This window comes from Typopeltis vanoorti, chromosome 1 (genome assembly GCF_054136105.1).
Source record: "Typopeltis vanoorti isolate ZY-2024b chromosome 1, IOZ_Tvanoo_1.0, whole genome shotgun sequence".
Classification (NCBI taxonomy): domain Eukaryota; kingdom Metazoa; phylum Arthropoda; class Arachnida; order Uropygi; family Thelyphonidae; genus Typopeltis; species Typopeltis vanoorti.
Window position 1 is genome coordinate 59,333,249 of NC_143549.1, and position 20,469 is coordinate 59,353,717.

General features: G+C 35.9%; 1 protein-coding gene across 1 annotated transcript in view; it reads left to right on the plus strand.

Annotated features, from left to right (window-relative positions):
- The window catches only part of LOC150110021 (ankyrin repeat and FYVE domain-containing protein 1), a 532,825-nt gene that overhangs the window by 419,834 nt on the left and 92,522 nt on the right, over positions 1-20,469 (plus strand). Inside the window, 1 exon segment of the mRNA XM_090395273.1 lies at positions 1,491-1,615. Within this exon segment, the coding sequence (XP_090251399.1) occupies positions 1,491-1,615 (125 nt within the window).

Genomic DNA, 20,469 nt, shown 5'->3' on the forward strand with positions numbered 1-20,469 from the left:
TTTTTTATTTATTTATTTTATTTATTCATTTTGTTACATTTCATTTATAACAATTGTTTTGAATCACTTTTGTGGAAAAATCAATTTCTTCTCTGTCATTATAAACAAATATTGTAAGCTTTCATTATCATAAAAACTATCAAAAAAAAAAAGTCGTAGGTCTATGTGTATTAACTACATTAGCTTTTCTAAATTTTGATTATCTCTGAAGCATTTTCAAAGGGACAGGGCCAATGATGTCATTTGATATGGTGACAACTCAGAAAACAATCAAAAAACATTTAGGTTAGAACCAAAATAAAGAAATATTTTGGGAAAATGAATACTTCTTTCTCAACTTTTCAAGTTTTTGGTATCCACTGTTAAACAGTCAAATTGTGTGCATTCCATCACTGGGCATGAAATAAGCTAATTACTGGAGTCCACTGCATATCTGTTGTGTTGCTTTGCCATGATTAATTGGTTACGTTGTGGTATGACTTGGCATTCCCTAAAAATAAAATGATACATGCTTATCCTATCCTCTCATTAATCATATTCCTTTACATCAAAATTAGTGATAATTGACAAAACAGGCATTTGTAATAATTAACATTCATTCTCCAATAGATGTGATAAGTAAGGTAAACATATAAAAAGCTATTTTCAGCATAAAACACAAAATAAAATTGGTGCTATGTAAATAAAACTGGTGAATAAACAAACTCCTGATTCCCCCCCCCCCCCATCCTGAAAATTCTTGCTCTTCTTGGATGAGCAGATCAGTGCATTTTTTTAAACCCTGAGTATACATGATGTTTAAGCTAGTTAATGTAGGAAGCCATGTTGAGTTAGAAAAAATTAAGTGATGAGAGATTGAAGAAATCATTTTTAATAAAATCAGACCACTAAACAAATAGCTTCAATTGCAGAACCATATTAAAAAAGCTATTAGAAAAGGTGGTATGGTTGCTTAATAATGGTAATTGAAAATGAAATTACTAGAACTGTTGGAAGCTAAAATGCTAAAATACCAAAAAGATAAGATCTTGATGGATGGATGTAGTTAGGAATGCATTATAAGATAAATGAGACCTTACATTATGATATGCAAGGTCAAGTACAACAGAGCATCACTAAAAATATCTGTAGAAAAGGTATAAACCAATAATTGCATAGCTAAATGAATCCTTTTAAACCTGGAATTCTGTCTCTACTAAGAACCTGTGAAGTTTATCTAAAAAAATTAATAAATTCACAAAGCTTTATCAAAACAATTTTAAATAATTTCCTATTTTGTTACATGCTGACAACTAACTCTTGTAATCACAAGAAAGCAGTGTCTAAAAATTTTTTTTGAAAATAGTGTAACAATATTAGTAAATAAATTAAAAAAATATAGAAAATCTGGAATCTCATTTTCTATGAAGAGGCAAAATATTTAACAATATTTTTGTGCATTAAAAATACATGCATTAATTTTATTATTTTTAAAATTAAAATACTCTTAGGGGACAAAATCCTCTACATGTACTAGCTCAGTATGGCAAAGAGAGTGCTGCTGCTATCTTTGAGATGTTTCTGGAATGCATGCCTCAGTACCCTATTGACAAACCAGATGCAGAAGGTAGTACACGTAAGTATGTTTACATAATTAACTTCCAAATAAATTGGGAAGGGGGAAGAGTTCTGAGTTTTTATAAATAATTCAAGTGATTGTCTTTATGCATTAGCAAATTTTTATAGTAACATTTCTCTCATCATTGTACAGTTGAGATGGTCTTAGTTTATCCATTGGGTGGAGAAATCCAAGGACTATTACCCTTGGTGGTGTATAGCTATCGCTCTCCCTATCAACCACTCTGACTGCTTCAACTATCTATCTGTAAAGCTCAAAATATTCAAAATATTCCAATAGTGAGGTCATCCTTCTTGGGAACTTCAATATTCACAACTCACATTATCTCCCCTTCTCCAGTTAAATTTCACTGACCAAGCAGGCAGGGATACCGAGGTGTTTGCCATCAGCAATGACCTACCTCAGATTATCAATCTTCCTACCAGAATACCTGGTAGGAAGATTTATGATTCCTTTATGATGCCAACTAGGAGGACCTCTGCTACTTCTATTCCTCCTTGCCTTGGTCTAACTACTGCTTCAGTTTTTCTGATACAAACACCTGCTCAAACCAAATAACAGAAATGAAGGCCCTTATTCTGCTCCAAATTCTAAGCTATCATCTAGCTTTTGGTTCTCAAAAACATGTGTCAATGCTGTAAAAGGAAAAGCCTCTGCTTACCATTAATGGCTCAAGACCAAAACTATAGCTGCCTACACTGCAGCTTGCAACCATTGCAAAAGAATCATCACCAAGTCAAAGTCAGATTATGAAAGGGCCAAATGCTGTAAACTTGCCTTCTGCTCAAATGGCAGTCACTCTGTCTGGTCCCTTGCCAAGGCCATTAGGCACAACTTCTGTTAACCTAGGTTTCCACCACTCTCACAACTGGATGATACTTAGTTACCTCCCCTAAAGACAAGGCCAACTTACTGGCATCATTCTTTTAAATTCTTGCATTGATGACCTGGGCAAAGTTCCCAAGAACGGCTCCCTTCGTGTCTCCCACCTATTGTGTTAAAACACAGAAATAACACCTATCCTATTCAACTGGCATCTACCCTACAACATGGAAGCAGGTCTACATCCAGCCCATCCCAAAGAAGGGTGATAAAAGTCGACCAATGAACTACTGTCCAATTGATCTCACTTCTTTTCTGTGTAAAATTATGGAGAAGGTCATCAACAACCAACTCTTGAACCACCTAGAATCATACCAACTAATCAGTGACCAACAGTATGGATCTGCCACTCGTGATCTACAGCTGATCTTGCTTTCACCACCTACCTCTGGACCAGAACCATGGAGAAATTTGAAAAAACTCACGTGGTTACCCTTGACATTTCAAATGCGTTTGATCGGGTTTGGTACAGGTGCCTACTTAACAAACTGCTATGCTGTGGTCTGCCTTCTTCACTCTGCAACTGGATTCCTAACTTTTTCACTGGTTGCTCACTACATGTCGTGGTGGATGGTTTACTCTCCTCAGATTTCCCCACCAATGCAGGAATACCCCAGGGTTCTGTTCTTTCACTCACTCTCTTCCTCTTGTATATAAATTACCTGCTCTCTCTCAGACTTCCAGTCTTCTCCATAGCTTTGCTGATAACAGTACACTCCTTTTCATCTAACAAATCTTGTAGTGCTCAAGTATTAGAATCCTCAAGATTAGATTAGATTGGGTTTGGTACAGGTGCCTACTTAACAAACTATGACCATTAACCTAAACTCAAATATCCTTGCTAATATCCCAGTGGAGCAAGCACAACCTTGGGAACTTCAGTGGCACCCAAACTCAGGCCTGTCTGATCTCTTGCAAGAAAGAACTCGTATACCTCCCTCTTACCTTAAGTAATACTGAGATATCCAAACATGATCAGATTTCTTTACTCGTAATCATACCAACTAATCAGTGACCAGCAGTATGGATCTGCCACTCGTGATCTACAGCTGATCTTGCTTTCACCACCTACCTCTGGACCAGAACCATGGAGAAATTTGGAAAAACTCACGTGGTTACCCTTGACATTTCAAATGCGTTTGATCGGGTTTGGTATAGGTGCCTACTTAACAAACTGCTATGCAGTGGTTTCTCTGCTCGGACTGACCTGCACTTCCTGTCTTTCCTAGCACAACCAAATTTTAACTATAACTTCTGCAGCCACCAAAAAAAAAACTTGGTGTTCTTTTTTGCACAAGACACTACTTCACAGCTGCTAACTCTATACAAAGCCCAAATCCACCAGTCATGGAGTATTGCTTCCATATTTGGGGTGGAGCACCAAAATCTTTCCTAAGATTGCTCGACTCTATCCAGAAGAGTGCAGTCTCTCTCTCTCTCTCTCTCTTTCACACACAGATACCCACTTCAATCCTTCTTTCATGGACATTCAGTTTCTGTGTTGTGTCTCTTCTACAGATACTTACATGAACAGTGCTCTGCTGAATTGGCCACTATTATTCCTCCACTCTCCTCCAAAATCGTTAAAACAAGAGCCACTGCTAACCAACACTCATTTACAGTCCATCTTGAAACTCATTGAACCAACTTCACTTCCTCCTTCACCCCATCTACTTCTGTCCTTTGGAACAGACTCCCCCCACTCTGCCTTCTCTAAAGATTACAGCCCTCTGCTGTTCAAACAAAATGTGAACAGATTCCTTCTTTCTTCTATTCCTCTTGCCCCCCCCCCACACACACACACGACACTAATGTGCTGTAGTTCTTGTAGCCTTTCATGTGTTAATCAGATTTTTTTTTTTTTTTAATGCTAACTATTGGTTGGGAAATACTTTTTTCTTACAAAAGATTCTTTATTTGTATGTCCCTTATACTGTATAGATATAGCATCCTTATTAATTGCTGTGATTTAGATAAAACTTAAAATGGTTATCTTGGCTGTCAAATGATAAGAGAAATGTTACTAGAGAAACATTAATCTCTAGTCATTTCTATTTGCTGGAAACTGCTAGTCTTCAGGTTCCAGCAAATAAAAATCTTCAGTCACAAATTTGGAACATGACACTGATCATTGTCAAGAACTTATGCAAAAACAAAATAATAAATAAATAAAAAAATAATTAAATAATAAAGACATGAAAAATGTTGTTTGACAAAATCTCCTTTTTTCTGACTGAACTGAAAATATTACATCTAATTAAGGAGGAAGTTGTTTATTGCTTATATCTTATTAAGCAAATTTCACATAGTAATATTGGTATCAGCAATTTATATAAGTTTAGATGGAGACACAAAGTGCATGAAACATTTTAACTAATGGAGCTCTGAATTTCCTCTTTGACAACTTTGTGACGACTATGAAAATATTTTTTGCTAACTTGTCAGACTTCAAGATGGTTAACATTGGGAACTGGTATAGACTAATGGATCAAAGCAGCAGTTTGATTTAATAACTCTGTTTTACTGCTATCTGTGAATTTTACATAATTACAATTTAAATCATTCAGATTTTCAGCCATAAACTTTCATTTGTTTTCTGCCAGAAGCAACCAATTGATCTTTTAATATGTCTTGCATCAATCCAAACTATTGAAACACCTGAAAAAATAGAACTTAAACATTGTTTTTTCTTCACTGCACCACAGAGGTACTGCATAGTGATGCAAGTTGAAAGAATGGGATATGTACCCTTCAGTAAAAAAAGACCCAAGTTCAGTTGTTATTATCATGATAGTTTTTATATATATCGGTGTTTTTCAAGTAGATGTGAGTTAGCCTATCTCAGATGGAGATAGTTGTGGTTTTTATCCCCCCCCCCCCCCCAGAAACTCTGGTGTTTCATTTTGCAAAACAAGTAGATTGGTCAGAGAATATATGCAATTCACAGACAAAAATGATGTTATGCAACGATAGATGTGCAAATGGCAAAGATAGTGTACTGTACAAGGGTGATCTGAAAAGTTGTGTACTGTATGAGGGTGATCTGAAAAGTTCTCAACCATAGATGGCAACACTATTTTTTTTTTTTTTTCTAAGTTGGTACATCTGTCATAAACATCCATGTGAAATTGCAAGTCATTCTATCAAGTAGTTTGTTTTATACAGCTGTCTGAACAAAAGTGTTGTCTGTATCTCTTGAAATTGAGTATTGTGTGGTTATAAAATTCTTTGTAAAAGAAGGTTTAATGCCAAAAGAAATTCATTTGAAGTTCATAAAAGTTTATGGGCACTCTTCTCCTTCATTTTTGACAATTAAGAAATGGGCTGCCAATTTTAAATGTGGCCGTACCAGCCTTGCAGACGATCCACATAAAGGATGTCCAAAAAGTGTAACAATACCAGAAATCATTGATCAAGTGCACGATATGGTATTGGATGATGGGTGAGTCAAAGTGTGTGAAATTGCTGAGACTATAGGCATTTCAAAAGAACGTGTAAGATATATTTTGCATGAAGAATTGAAAATGAAGGAACTTTGTGCAAGATGGGTGCCACGCTTGCTCAGAGCAAATCAAAAATGCATTTGCATGAAAATCTCTGAACAGTGCTTAGAGCATTTTAACAAGATTAAAACTGATTTTTTGTGTTGATTTATTACTATGGATGAGATTTGGATTCACCATTACAAACCAGAATCCAAACAGCAGCAGTCAAAACAATAGACAGAAGCCAGTTGTTCAGTGCCAAAGAAGACAAAGTCTGTTCCATCAGCAGGAAAGGTCATAGCATCTGTGTTTTGGGATGCTGAAGGCATTTTGTTTATTTTCTTGAAAAGGGTAAAACAATAACCGGGGAATGTTATTTCGATCTTTTAACCAGACTAGACAAAAAAATTCGTGAGAAAACACCTGTTTGCAGAAGAAAAAAAAATCGCCTTTCATCAGACCAATGTACCTGCCCACAAAAGTGTTTTGGCAATGGGAAAATTAAGAGATCTGCACTAGGAATTGTTGGAATATCCACCCTATTCCACAGATTTGGCTCCCTCTGACTTCTGTCTCTTACCAAAACTAAAACTCTTCTTTGCTGGTCTGTGTTTTTCTTCATATCAAGAAGGGTATTTTGCAGATCTTACTGAGAACCACTACAGGGACGGGATAATGGCGCTGGAGCATCGCTGGAATAAATGTATTAGTCTTAAAGGAGATTATGTTGAAAAATAAAAATAATTTTGAAATTATAAATTTGTTTTTTTCATTCTTATCGGACAACTTTTCAGACCACGTTCGTGGAGTAGTCTCCAACAATGCATCCTTTTGATTCTGTGGAAAAGTCATGTCATAATAATGTACTCTGATATTGGTTAAGAATTTAAATAGTCATCTGCTGTACATGACTTGTCAAGAAAATTCTGCTTTATCATTGAAAAGACCAAGATACGAGTGTCATCTAAGCACTTGAGCAACATTTATAACTTTTCAATTAATGGGTGACTTATTTTATATACAGGTGACTGGATGTTGATCAAAAAATGCAGGTAAAAAACCTGCATATTTTGATCAACGGTGATCCTTTTTTGATCAGTGAGAGTGTGCTCTCTCTCTAGCAGTCATATTTACATTCACTTCATATCCTTGGTTACTTAGGTATAGTTCAAATCAATTTAAGCCAACATAAATGAAATTGATTCATTCATTGAAGATAGATATACCATTTGAATTGTTAACTTCTTGAGTTTTTCTCTTGGATTTTCTATAGCATTTCTTAAAAGGTGTATCTATCATAAGCAAGAGGATTTCATTTAAGTTATGTAATTTATACTGGTTATCATTAATGAGTATGAGGCTGCAATAATAGAAAAATTATCTGTTAATTAATTTCTGCTTTATACCTTATGTTTATATCAAAATTATGTTCTGCTAAGTGTTATACAGTGAAATAAAGCATAATAAAATTCCATGTTACTTCTGATGTTTCTACTTCACCAAATGCTGACAGCTTGGTTAAATTATGTGCACTCAACTTCATTAAGTATACTGGAAACAAAATATTAGCAATACTTAAAAATTAATTTGATATTTTGAATTGAGTCATGCAGTCCATTCTCAGTTCATTCATTACTGCAAGCATTGGAATACAGAAAAGCATTTAACTAATTAAATGCTTTTAACTAATCTTAGCTAATTATCCAAAGATGGTGCCAGTATGTATGGTGTATGTAAGCCACAGTATTATTGAACCATTGAAAAATTCAATGTAAAACTCCTTAGCTACAAGTTCTAAAAGAAATTCATTTCAGTAACTTAAGCATGGAGCCAGGATAACCTGGAGTAGGATGTGCCACATAGCCCAACAGAAAAGTGGAGAAGTAACTTTGTCTTCTGACACAATATGCATTCATTACTTCCTTCTGTGTTGAACAAACAACAATGGACTGCCAGTTTAGTATTTGGAAATTAAATTATATTCTTTATTGATCTTCATCTTCCCTCCCTTTTCTCTTTGATTATATGTATAATTTTATTTCTACATCTTTTTTAGATTTCTGTTTCATTGTAATACTCTTCTTTGCATGATATTGTTTTGGTTTGTGCATATATTATTATTATTATATGGGTACCTCCATGAAGTTTGAGACTCATCGTGGAAAACCCGATCTGTCATACCACTCCTTGAACCCATTAACAGAAAAAGCACTCACAACTGAATTCTGGCAACCCATTTCACTCATTCACCATTGTCCAAGCAAAAAATCTAGTCCTCACACCCCTACTGACCATACCTTTATTCAACTTCCAGAGATGCCCCCCCCTTGTGATGTTTCTATCATACCCCCCCCCCCCCTTTTTTTTTTCTCCTATCAACCAACTTCTAATCCACACACCTTCAATCTATCCTCGTAGGGAACATTCCACAGGCCACTCACTATTTGGTCACTAGCCTCTGAATCCTCTCCACCGCTTCCTCATCCCCAAGAAACCTAGACTTGAGCACAATAATCCAGATGTGGGCGTATCAAGGCCTTATAAAGAGGAATTACAATTTCCTTATCTCTACTTGTTAATGTGTTCTTCAATAGCCAAGTAATCTTATAGGCTAATTTAGCAACCTTAGCAATATGTCCTCTAAACTTTAACTCTCTGTCTACCACCACCACCACCCCTAAATCTCAGGAAATTGTACTCCAGGAAATTCACCCTTTCCTGGAGTACAATGCCATTAATGCGATACACAGCTTGTAATCTATTTATCCCAAAATGCATAACTTTACATTTCTCGACATTAAACTGACACCCATTAATTTTTGCCCATACAGCCTATTTAAATCTTCTTGCAAGCTCTCCTCATCACCTTGATTAACTATTACTTTATCTAATTTTGCATCATCAGCAAACAACTGAATATTTTCTTTCAGGTTATTTCCTACATCATTTATATACAAATTAAACAGCAGTGGTTCCAGTGCCGAATGTTGTGGCACACCATTAGTCACCTGTTTTTGCCTCGATTCTGCCCCCTCCATATAACACTTTTTGATATCCTTCCAGCACCTACCCTCTTATCCACTTAACCCGTGTCATATCCATCCCCATTTGTTCAAATTTGTGTGTAAGTGTTCCATGTGATATTCTGTCAAATGCCTTTGCAAAATCCTGCAAGATCACGTTTAGCCATTTCCTTTATCGCAGTTCAGCTGTTAATCTATTATAAAAAGTTAGTAAATTACTAAGGCATGACCAACATTCACAAAGCCATGTTGACTCTCATACAGTATCATATTTTTATCTACCCATTCTTTAATTCTTTTTTTATCATTTTTTCTAGTACTTTTACCACCACAATTGAGATACTGATTGGTCTGTAATTTGCTATTGTAGTCTTAGAACCTCCCTTATGCAAAGGAATAATTTTGCCCTCTTTCCACTCCCTTAGAACTCTACATGAGCTGAGACTTAAATTAAACAGCTTAATGTTGATGAGCTGGGTTAGAAATTAAAACACCTGACCAAAGACTAGAGGCCATTTATATGCGAGTCCTGAGAAATATTAAGGGTGTGAACATATTTCATCAATGACAATATCATATTAAAAACAAGGATATTAATAAAAAAGCTTGACATTATTAGCATTCATGAATGTGTTAGCAGAGCTAATCACAGGTGGTATGGTCACTTAAACAGAATGGAAGAGGAAAGAAAATCAAAACAAGGGTTCTCTGCCAGGTTGCCAGGAAAAATCCCAGAGGGAGACCTCTGGTGGATTGATACAGTAAAAAGTGCCTTAGAAGACAGAAATATAAGATCTGATAATGTTGGAGTCTTGACAGATAACAGATTGATTTGGAGGAAAATTGTTGATAGGAAGTTAATAATGATGTAAGTTCTTCATGTAGCACTATCATAATATCCTATACACTCTTGAGGGTACATATCAGGAATTGAATGATGATGATGAATTCAGTTATTTTTCTATTTTTTTGATACTGTTATTGCTTCTTTCAATTCAAGTCTAATTGGTTCTCTATGAATACTGATTTCTTCATTATTACTTTTTGTTAATAAATTGGGTCTTACCATAAATTCTTATAATTTTGCATCCATTGTTTCTCTTGTATTATTGTACACTGATATGTGCTTTATCTCTTTATTCATTATTTAATTTTTCTAATAATTTATAGGAAAACCTTGCTTAACACGATAATCAGTTAGCACGATGAGTGAAATGATGCTATCTCCTGCTTTAAGTGCGTGATTAATCAGTTAACGCGATTTTTTTTTTACATTATGAAAATTTTTTGTTGCCAATCTGCAGCGAACAGAAAAGCCCGAAGTCATTAAGAGACATGAAAGTAGTGCTAGTAATACAATGATTATGCGAGACCTAGGATATAGCAAGTCTACAGTGTGGACTATATATAATAAGAACAAAGAACATGGAAAGTTGCTACTGCTTCTTTAAACATGCAAATCACCCGAAATAGATGCCATTTAATGATCGAGATGGAGCATCTTCTGTCACTCTGGATTGAGGATTATAACCAAAAAAGAATACCTCTTGGTACAGGGAATATTCAGGCAAAAGCTCTCAATATTTTTACCTTATTGAAAGAAACCAAATTGGAATGTGAAATCTTTACTACAAGTTTTTGATGGTTTGACCATTTTAAAAATCGAGCTGGACTGCACAATGTAAGAATAGCTGGGGAATCTGATATTGCTGATAAAGATTCTGTGGCCAAGCTTCCTGAAGAATTGCGAAGGATAATTCAGGAGGGTGATTTTGACGATTGGCAAATATTCAACATCAACAAAACTGGTCTCTTTTGGAAGCGTATGCCAACATAAAGTTTCCTAGCTAAAACTGAAGCATCTCAACCAGGATACAAAGTATCTAAAGATCGTCTTACTCTTTTATTAGGAGGTAATGCGGAAGGCAACTTCTAAACTCAAACCTATGTTAGTTTATCGTGCACAAAATCCAAGATCTAATATTATTGAAGAAATCAACACAATTGGAAAAAAAACTTGGATTTAATGAACTGGATAATGAAGATGTGAGAAACTTGCTTGATTTCCATTCAGAATAGTTAAGCGAGAATGATCTCATTCAACTAGAAGAACAGGGTGCATATGAACAAGAAGATAAGGAGCGTACACAAGAAGAGAATGTTACGACTAAGAAGCCAACTGCAAAAGAACTTGAGCTAGTTTTCAATCACATTGAGTATGCTAAGGAAATTTAGTTTGATGATATGGAATGAAACTTCCAAGTCTACTGAAATTTTCTTAAAGTGATTGTCAGCTATCACAAATTGCATGACAAGATGAAAAAAAAAGTCAAGCACGATTCAAACATCTTTATTTAATTTTTTTATAAAAAAAAAGCTCAATCAAATGTTTAGACATTAAATAAAAATTTAAGCAATTGATTTTTATTAACTTAGATGATTTTATCCTCTAATATAGCTCATACTATAATTCCAAATTTTTGCTAACTGATGGATGAATTATAATGATTCCTATTGTTTATTGTATTTGCTTAACACGATTTTGCTTAGTGCACATTAATTGATCATGTTAAATGAGGTTTTTCTGTATTATTAGGGAAATTAAATTATTATAGTTATTATTATATGGAGAGGGTACTCATCACAGGAGACCTATAATTCACAGACTAGCCATTATTCACACAATACCTATAATTCCTCTCCTTAATTCATTCACTGATGAAGCATTCACAGCCACTTCTGGCAACCCATTCCATTCATTCACCACCTTTCCAAGTAAAAAATCTAGTCCTGACACCCTTGCTAACCACAGATGTATACAATTTCCTCAGATGAGCCCTCTTTCTCTCCTTTCCTTCCATGTACTGGAAAAAAAGTCCTTGATGTCAATCTTATCAAACTCCTTTGACAACTTATGTACTTCTATGATGTCAACTCCGTCTATCAACTAGATTTTAAATTCTGTAGACCTTCAAATCATTGAATGATAGACCTGCCATGATCGTTGTCATGTGCTGGATCCTCCCCACCCCTTCATCCTCATGGAATCCAGGTGACCATGCATGCAGTAGTCCAGATGTGGCCTTATTAAACATTATAAAGCAGAATATAAGAGTATAAAGAGACATTATAAAGCAGAATAGAACAATAACCTCCCTATACCTGCTTGCCAGTGTGTTCTTCAACAACCATGTGATCTGATGTGATGTTTTGGTTCTCTTTGCAGTATTCTACCTAAACTTCAGCTTCCTGTCCTCAATCACCCCAAGTCCCTGGACTTATCAGTTTCCTGCAGTTCATTTCCATTAGTATAGTACACGGCTTGTGATGTTTCCTTCCCAAAGCACGTCACTTTACACTTGGCCACATTAAACTGACAGCAATTTAAGTTAGCTCATACTGCCAATCTATTTGTCATCCTTCAGAATCTCTACATCACCTTCACTTGCTATCACTCATCCCAGTTTTGCATCATCAGCAAACAGCTGAAGATTTCCCCATCAGATTATTTCATATATCTAATCTAATCTAATCCTGTGGCCTCCTCTTTAAGAGGGTTGCAGCTGATGAACAGTTTGCTTCCATGCCTCTTTATCTCTTGCTTCCGTAAGATTCTTGCCCGTCCAATCTTTGGTGTTGTCTTTCCATTGCAGTCGGGGTCTTCCTCTTCCTCTCTTTCCCTCCACCATCCCCTGCAATACTATTCTGGGAAGCTCTCCAGAAGAACCCCTCTTCAAATGTCCTGCAAATGCTATTTTTTTTTTTGGATACTAGCCATATAGTCTCTCTTCATTTTGAATCTTTTAAGAACCTCTTCATTGCTCACTCTTTCAGTCCAGCTGATACGATCCATTTTTCTCAAGCACCACATTTCAGATGCATTCAATCGGTCACTCATCTCCCTATTGATCATCTAGGACTCACATCCATACATCCCCCACACACCAGATCATTATCTTGAGGATTCTTACTTTTAACTGTTTGTTCTGATTTCTGTTTCCTAATATGTGGTATGAAAAATGCTGCTTTTGCTTTTTTTAATTCTGTGCTTAATTTCATAATTAGATCTACTGTCTTCTGTTATCCAACTCCCAAGGTATTCAAAATGTTTTACATTTTCTATTCTTCACCCATTCAAAGTGATTTCCGTCCCATCATTCCCTTTCCTTGAAATCTTCATCACTTTTGTCTTCTGAATGTTTATTTTCCTTTTATATCTCATTTCCCTGGAGAAAGATGATGAAAATTAGTTGGACAGAAAAGAAAAGTAATGAAGTACTGAATATAGTTCATGAAGAGTGGTCATTAATGAAACACATCAATAAGAGAAGAAAAAGCCTGATTGGACACCATTTGAGGCATGGGGGACTGATTACAGAAATAATGGAGAGGACTGTAGAAGGAAAGAGGCCACGAGACAGACCAAGAATTTCATATATAAATAACATAATGATGCTAACTGGCACTAAAAGTTATGAAGAGATAAAAAGGAAGTCACAAGACAGGATGTTGTGATGGGCTGCTATATTTACCAGTCTTTGGATTGATACACCAAAGAAGAAGATCTCATTTCCAACCCTGTTCAGTCTGTTCAAAATTCTTTGCAAGGCCTTCCTCTGTTTCGCTCATAAGTACAATGTCATCTGCATATCTTATATTATTTATCAGGTGTCCGTTTATTTTTATTTCATCCTTCAGATCTTCCAAGGCCTCCCTCATCATACTTTCACTATAGACATTAAAAAGGAGTGGGGACATCCCACACCCTTGTCTCACACCCTTTCTTATGGGGATCCATTCAGTATCCTCTCCTTCAAATCTGACCCTGGCTTCTTCAGTTTTGTATATTCTGAACAAAATTCTCATAATATTTTTATCTATTCCTATTTTATGCAAAATATTAAATAAAACAGAGTGATTAACGTTATCGAAAGCTTTTTCATAGTCCACAAAGCATAGATATAAATCTTTATTGCACTCGATCATTCTTCTTCCCCCCCCCCCCAATATCCGTAGTGTTGTGATAGCTTCCGTGGTTCCCATTTCTCCTGAAACCAAACTGGGCTTCATTTAATTCCCTCTCTATCATCTGTTCCATTCTTCTATATATTATGTTGATTAGGGACTTTTGCAACGTTGACTAATCAAGCTGATAGTTCTGTGCTTGTTGCAATCCATTGTTCCTGTAGTCTTGGTAATATAAAAATTGATCTTACGAAGTCTTGAGGTATGATATCCTCCTCCAGACATCAATCTGATTTCTTCACTTCTCTGTCCAGGTGCTCTCAAAGTATACAGTCTTCTTTCATTTTGTTCAAACCAGGTGTTAGTCACTATCAATTTGTGTTTTCTGCAAAACTCCACCAGTCTGTCTCCCCTTTCATTTCTTTCTCCCAAGGGCCTTCCAGACCATCCTCTCTTCCTTTCTCTATCTTTGCATTCATATCTCCCATTACTATCAGTGTATCTCTGTTATTTTTCAAATGTAAACATTCCTCTATTTGTTGATAGATCTCTTCAGCTTCTTCATCTGTATGATCTGTTGTTGGTAAGTATCCTTGAATTATGAAGATTTTTCTAGGTTTGGCCTTCAAAGCAATCACTCTTTCAGATCTCTGACAATATCTCTCCACCATATTGGCTACCCTTTTATCCAACATTATTCCAACACCCCTTTGATGTTGTTCTCCTCCTAAGTAAATAAATATAAATCCATCATCTGTTCTTAGATCACCTTTCCCTTTCCATCTAACCTCTGAGAGTCCAAGAACTGATATCTTCATTCTTTTTATTTCTATGATCACATTGGCCATCTTCCCTGCTTGATATATTGAATTAACATTCCAGGTGCCCATATTTGTATTTTCTTTGAGGTTCATTTTCTAATGTTGTGTCCTTACATTAGCTCCAAAACTTCCCGGAGGCTTTGATCCTGCAGCATCACTTGAGGTCTTATCCTCCTAGGACTCCAACATAGATCTACAAACCCCCCTCCCTGGTAGCATACTGCACAAGATCAGACCCAGGGGTTCCATCTGTTCTTGTGCATAACTCATTCTTCCGTATTGACTTGTTCATCATTACTTGGAGAAAGAGAAAAAGTATGCATGGTGGTTCTCTGTTACCTTCCATGCAATTTTGTGGGTTGGACATTTCCTTCCAGCCAGATGTAATGGTTATACCACCATGACTCAGTATCTTCAGCTCTGGTACCCTGGGATCGCCAGTTCCCGTGCACCCCTGGGGGTATTTCATATATCATTGATGTAAAAATCATAAACAGTGGACCATGTACTGAGTCCTGTGGTAACCCCCACTAGTCATTTTCCATCTCGTGGACTAAGCTCCTCCATAAACTACTCTTTGATATATGTCCCTGAGCTACCATCTAATCTAAATTATCATATTCCCATTCGCTGCAATTTATGCAAGAATTCCTTGTGGAATCCTGTCAAATGCCATCACAAATTCCAGCAATATCGCTGACTAGCCATTTCCTTTATCAAACTCCATTGTTACTTTATTATAAAAACTAAGCATATATATATATATATATATATATATGACAAAACTTAACCTTCACAAAACAATGTAGCACTTTATAAAAAAGTGTCATATTCCCCATCCACCCATATCTGAATTCTATCTTTTACCAATTTCTCCAATAATTTAACAACCACTCTTTATATACTGATTGGCCTATAATATCCAACTTCTGTGTTGGACCCTCCTTTATGCATTGGGACTATTGGCACTGTTCCAGTGCTAAGACTTAAACAGCTTGTTGTTTTAGAGGAGCTGATAATCCCTTGCACATTCTTGTAATACACAGGCCAATGTGCCATCTGATCCCATGATTGTGTTCACAGTGAGGTTCTGCAATATTCTAAGCATCCCCAATTTTTCAACTTCTATTCTCTCATCAGTCAGTGTCACATCAAGCACTGCAATATCCCCACCTCTTGTAAAATGATAATTGAGTAACTTACCTATTTGGTTTGCTCCTGTTACCTTCCTACCATGGGAATTTTTTGAAATCATACTTCTGTAATCATTCCTCCTTTTACTTTTCACTTGGTGAAAGAACTCTAGAATTTCTTCTGGCCTTTCTTACCATATAGGTCACCCTTCTTACCTCTGCCTTGTACTGCTTGTTGGCATGCTGATCACCTTTTTCTTTATACTCCCTCCAGAACTTTTTCTTTGTCTGCATCTCTTGCTTAATGATGCTATTAAACTGATTCAATCTAACTCCTACCTGATTTATCTTTCTCAGTATAGATTCTGATACTGTTTTCTTCAAACCTCTCTTGACCTCCTCCCATGCATCACCACCATCTCTCTTCTTCCAAATTCATATGCCAGGCCACTGATGAAAGCTGACTCCCCAACTTGTCATAATCACCTTTGTAATTCCACATATGTTGCTTCTCAACAGAAAATTGACTACGTTTTCACTTTCCCTAATCAGAGGCAGTATAGCTAAATCGTTACTATGTTGAATTCTTAGCTAGATTAGCTTGCCTTATGCTATGAACAGATCCAACACTCTCAAACCTTGTGTCCCCCTCCATTACATACTGTTTTGGATAATTATCCCTTAGCAGCTGTATAAATTCCATTTCTTGCTTCCCTGTGACCATTGCTCTCCAGTCATTGTCCCCATAGTTGAAATTCCCCATAATAATTACTCACCCAGCTCGCTCATTGTGATAAGTTTCCAGTGAATGCCAGCTATATTCCTTATACCTACTGGATTATAGCAACAACCAATTATGTATTTCATCCTGTTGGCCTCTGTGTCACACTAGATAGTCTCAAAAGTCTCAGTTCTTCATTAGCAAAACACTCCTACCCCTTCCCACCCATCCTGTTCCTTCTGCCTTTTTGAAGATTCCATATCTTTGTGTTCTATCCCTATTACTATCATCCTGATTTAACTAAGTTTTGCTGATGCCTTTTACTTTTGCACAGGTTGAACTAACCAATGCAAAAAACTTCTCATCCTTATTCTGAATTTTTCTGATATTAACATACATAAACTGCAATACTCCCTTCATCCCACAACTTCTCTTATGCTTTGTGTTATTTACCCTGCTAAAGTTAAGAATCTAGAGAGCTACAATTAGGCATCATGTGATCACTCTTCCGTGTAACCTCTAAGTTGCCTGGACCCATACTTACCTGTATCCCCCCACCCAAACATTTTAGCTTTACTGACTCTGCACCTCCAAATTCTCACTGAACAATACTTTCTCAAGACTCCTGACCCCAAATCCATTCAAATGCAAGCCATCTGTTTTTTATATGCATCCTTTCTTCCATCAAACTTACTCCATATATCCGCAAACTTCATACCATTTATTCTGCACTGACTCCTTTTGATCATAGCTCTTCATCTTACTCATCTCTATCATATTGTGACAACAGACTTGCTACTTTTTGCTTTCTCACTCTTGTTCTACAATGCTTTCATATCTTCTCGTATACCACACTTATTACCAGTATATTACCATCATTTGTACCAGCCAAAATAAATCTCATTTGCCTTCACTCTCAGTATCACTAACCTTTGTAATTTTGACTCCAGAGAAATATGATTTCATTGCACTCCCCTCAAGAATCTCTCTCCTATCTTTCTCTCTCCTTGCATCCCCTCCTTTCACTTATGTCATACCATCTGCCACACATTTGTCCAATATTCAGTCTCTCGTTTTGTTCTTTGTGGAACTGCACATAAGCACACTTAATTTTTTCATTACCATCTAGTCTTTCTCTTCCTTCTCCACCATTTCATTCTTGCTCTTGCTGATAATGCACGCAACATACACCTTGCCATTCATAATCACATTTTCATGCATTTAGTCTTTAAATTTGCATTATCATTTTTCTTACTCTCCTCACAATTCTGGCATTCACTCTTGAAATCCTTACAATGTACCCAATTACCAGTTTTGTTCTCTCTTCCATAAATCTTTCATTATATTAACTGTATTAATTTAGCACATTCTGCACAAACAAAAATCATAAATCTTCCCCATTGTTTTATGTATTAGTGCCATAATGTGTACAATACAGTATATAATAAAACAACCCTTATAATTCAACACTCATAAAAAATAATCATAAAGAATGAGTCAGTTATCACTAAATATTTTCAAAACCAACTTATCTTTCACTACCAGCATTCTACAATATTTGTAGGATATGTCTTATTTTCCATGTATTTCTTCTATTTTATTAATAAATTTATCCAAGAATCTCTGTGCACTTTTTTTATTATGGTTTTAGTTATATTTCTTCACTTTCCTTTGTTTTTAGGAGGAATGATCTATATTCTGTTTTTATTGCATGAAATTTCTATATCTTTGTTCTAAATTTTTGTTTCTTTTTAATATTTTATATTTCTTGTCATTCAGAGGCTGGCTGCCTTATGAATTATGTTTGCTTATAATTTTCCATTCTTCTTCTTTATCTTAGTAATTTTGACTTCTTTTGCATAATCTGTTAATTATGGTTGATATAGCTTTTCTTGTAAGAGGTGTACTTTGTATACTTGTTTCTGTTTTTTCTTATGTACTTTTTTTTCTCCATTTGGTTAGTATTTCTATTTTAGAAATTGCTAAATAATCAGAAAATATTTCATTTTCTCTGTAAACAGGAATATGTCTCTTACACATGGAACTGGTTTGTGATTAGTAATGATATAGCCAATTATAGATCATGTAACTTATAATGATGCAGTCGATTATAGATATTGTTCTTCTACGTGTGTTGAGGCTTAAGTGCTCTGAAGGATTCATGTTAGAGGTTTAATGGAATATTAACAGTACTGAGAAAGGATTAAAACTATTTTTAATACTTCCAATATTTCGTCTCCGTCACAGAGACATCTTCGAGGATTACAAAAACCTTTTGTAACAACACACACAAATACAATACAGAGTGAAACTAAAGTCCTATCTAGGTGGTGCACCCTCTATGGGCATTTGCAGGTGGCCTGGGATGTAAAGAGGGATCTCTGATAATTAAAGTTTCCCAAATTTTGGGAAGTTTAATGCAACCATATTTGTTTAAATTAGGTTGATTCCTGAGTGCAGATGCAGATTCAAAGAATAGTCTTTCTTTTTTGAATTTACTATGGTGGAGCATGGTAGTTTTTTTTCCAGGAGATCCTGTGGGAAGTATCCAAAACATGGTTTGCAAGGCCAGATTGACCATAATCATGTTTGCAGATGTAAGAACTGTGTTCTTCTAACTGGATGGATGCTGACCTGCCTGTTTGTCCGAAGTAGGCAAGTTTACAAGAACAAGGTACTCTATATACACCAGGCACTGAAAGAGGAGGGAGCTGGTCTTTAGTAGAGCAGATAAGGGTAGTAAGTTTACGGTGGGGCTTAAAAGCTGTATGGAGGTTGTATTTTTTTAACGATCTGGGTATTTTTTCTGAAGTCCTTCTGAAGAGATGGTTGGGGAATGGAGAAAGGACTTGATTATTTTTTTAATTCTATAGTCATTATAACCATTGGAAAGGAAGGTGTTGTGTATTTGAGTTTGGTTGAAAGGGCAGTTTTACTGGAACAAAGATTGTGGGCCCTATTGGTCAGAGTTTTAATAATGCCATATTTCTGGGAGGGGTGGTAGTGGAAGAGTTTGTGAATGTATCTGCCTGTATGAGTAGGTTTTCTATATACAGAGAAAAAAGGTTACCATTAGGAAGGCGTGTTACTAAGGTGTCTAGGAAGGGTAAACTATTGTTATTTTCCTTTTCCATCGTAAACTGGATTCTTGGATGGAGACTATTGAGGTGACTGAGGAAGGAATCTAATGTGTCTGGGCCATGAGGCCAAATAGAGAACACATCATCTACATATCTTAGCCAGATAGAAGGTTTTAGAGGGGGAGAGTCAATGGCTCATTTTTCAAAATTTTCCATGTAATAACTGGCAAGAGAGGGGGGGGGGGGACCATGGCAGTAGTCAACCTATCTTCTAAAGTCTTTTAGAAGATAGGTTGACTACTGTATGGAGCAGTTGAACTTCAGGTAGCGGTTTAGATTTGCAAAGGTTATTGAACTTTTTGATGTGCTTATTTAGATATACTTATCTAGATAGGACTTTAGTTTCACTCTGTATTGTATTTGTGTGTGTGTGTGTGTGTGTTGTTACAAAAAGTTTTTGTAATCCCCGAAGATGTCTCTGTGACAGAGACGAAATATTGAAAGTATTAAAATTAGTTTTAATCCTTTCTCAGTGCTGTTAATATTCCATTAAACCTCTAACATGAATTCTTCATAGCCCTTTAGGCTCAATACATGTATTCTAATCATTCATGGTGATAAAATAGCAAGCAAAGCAAAACAATACGGTAAGTCGAAACTACGTTTATCGAGGCTATTAAATCTGCTGGCCTTTTTAAAACGATGTCGGGACTTAAGAGTTATTCCTAACTGTGTTAGGCT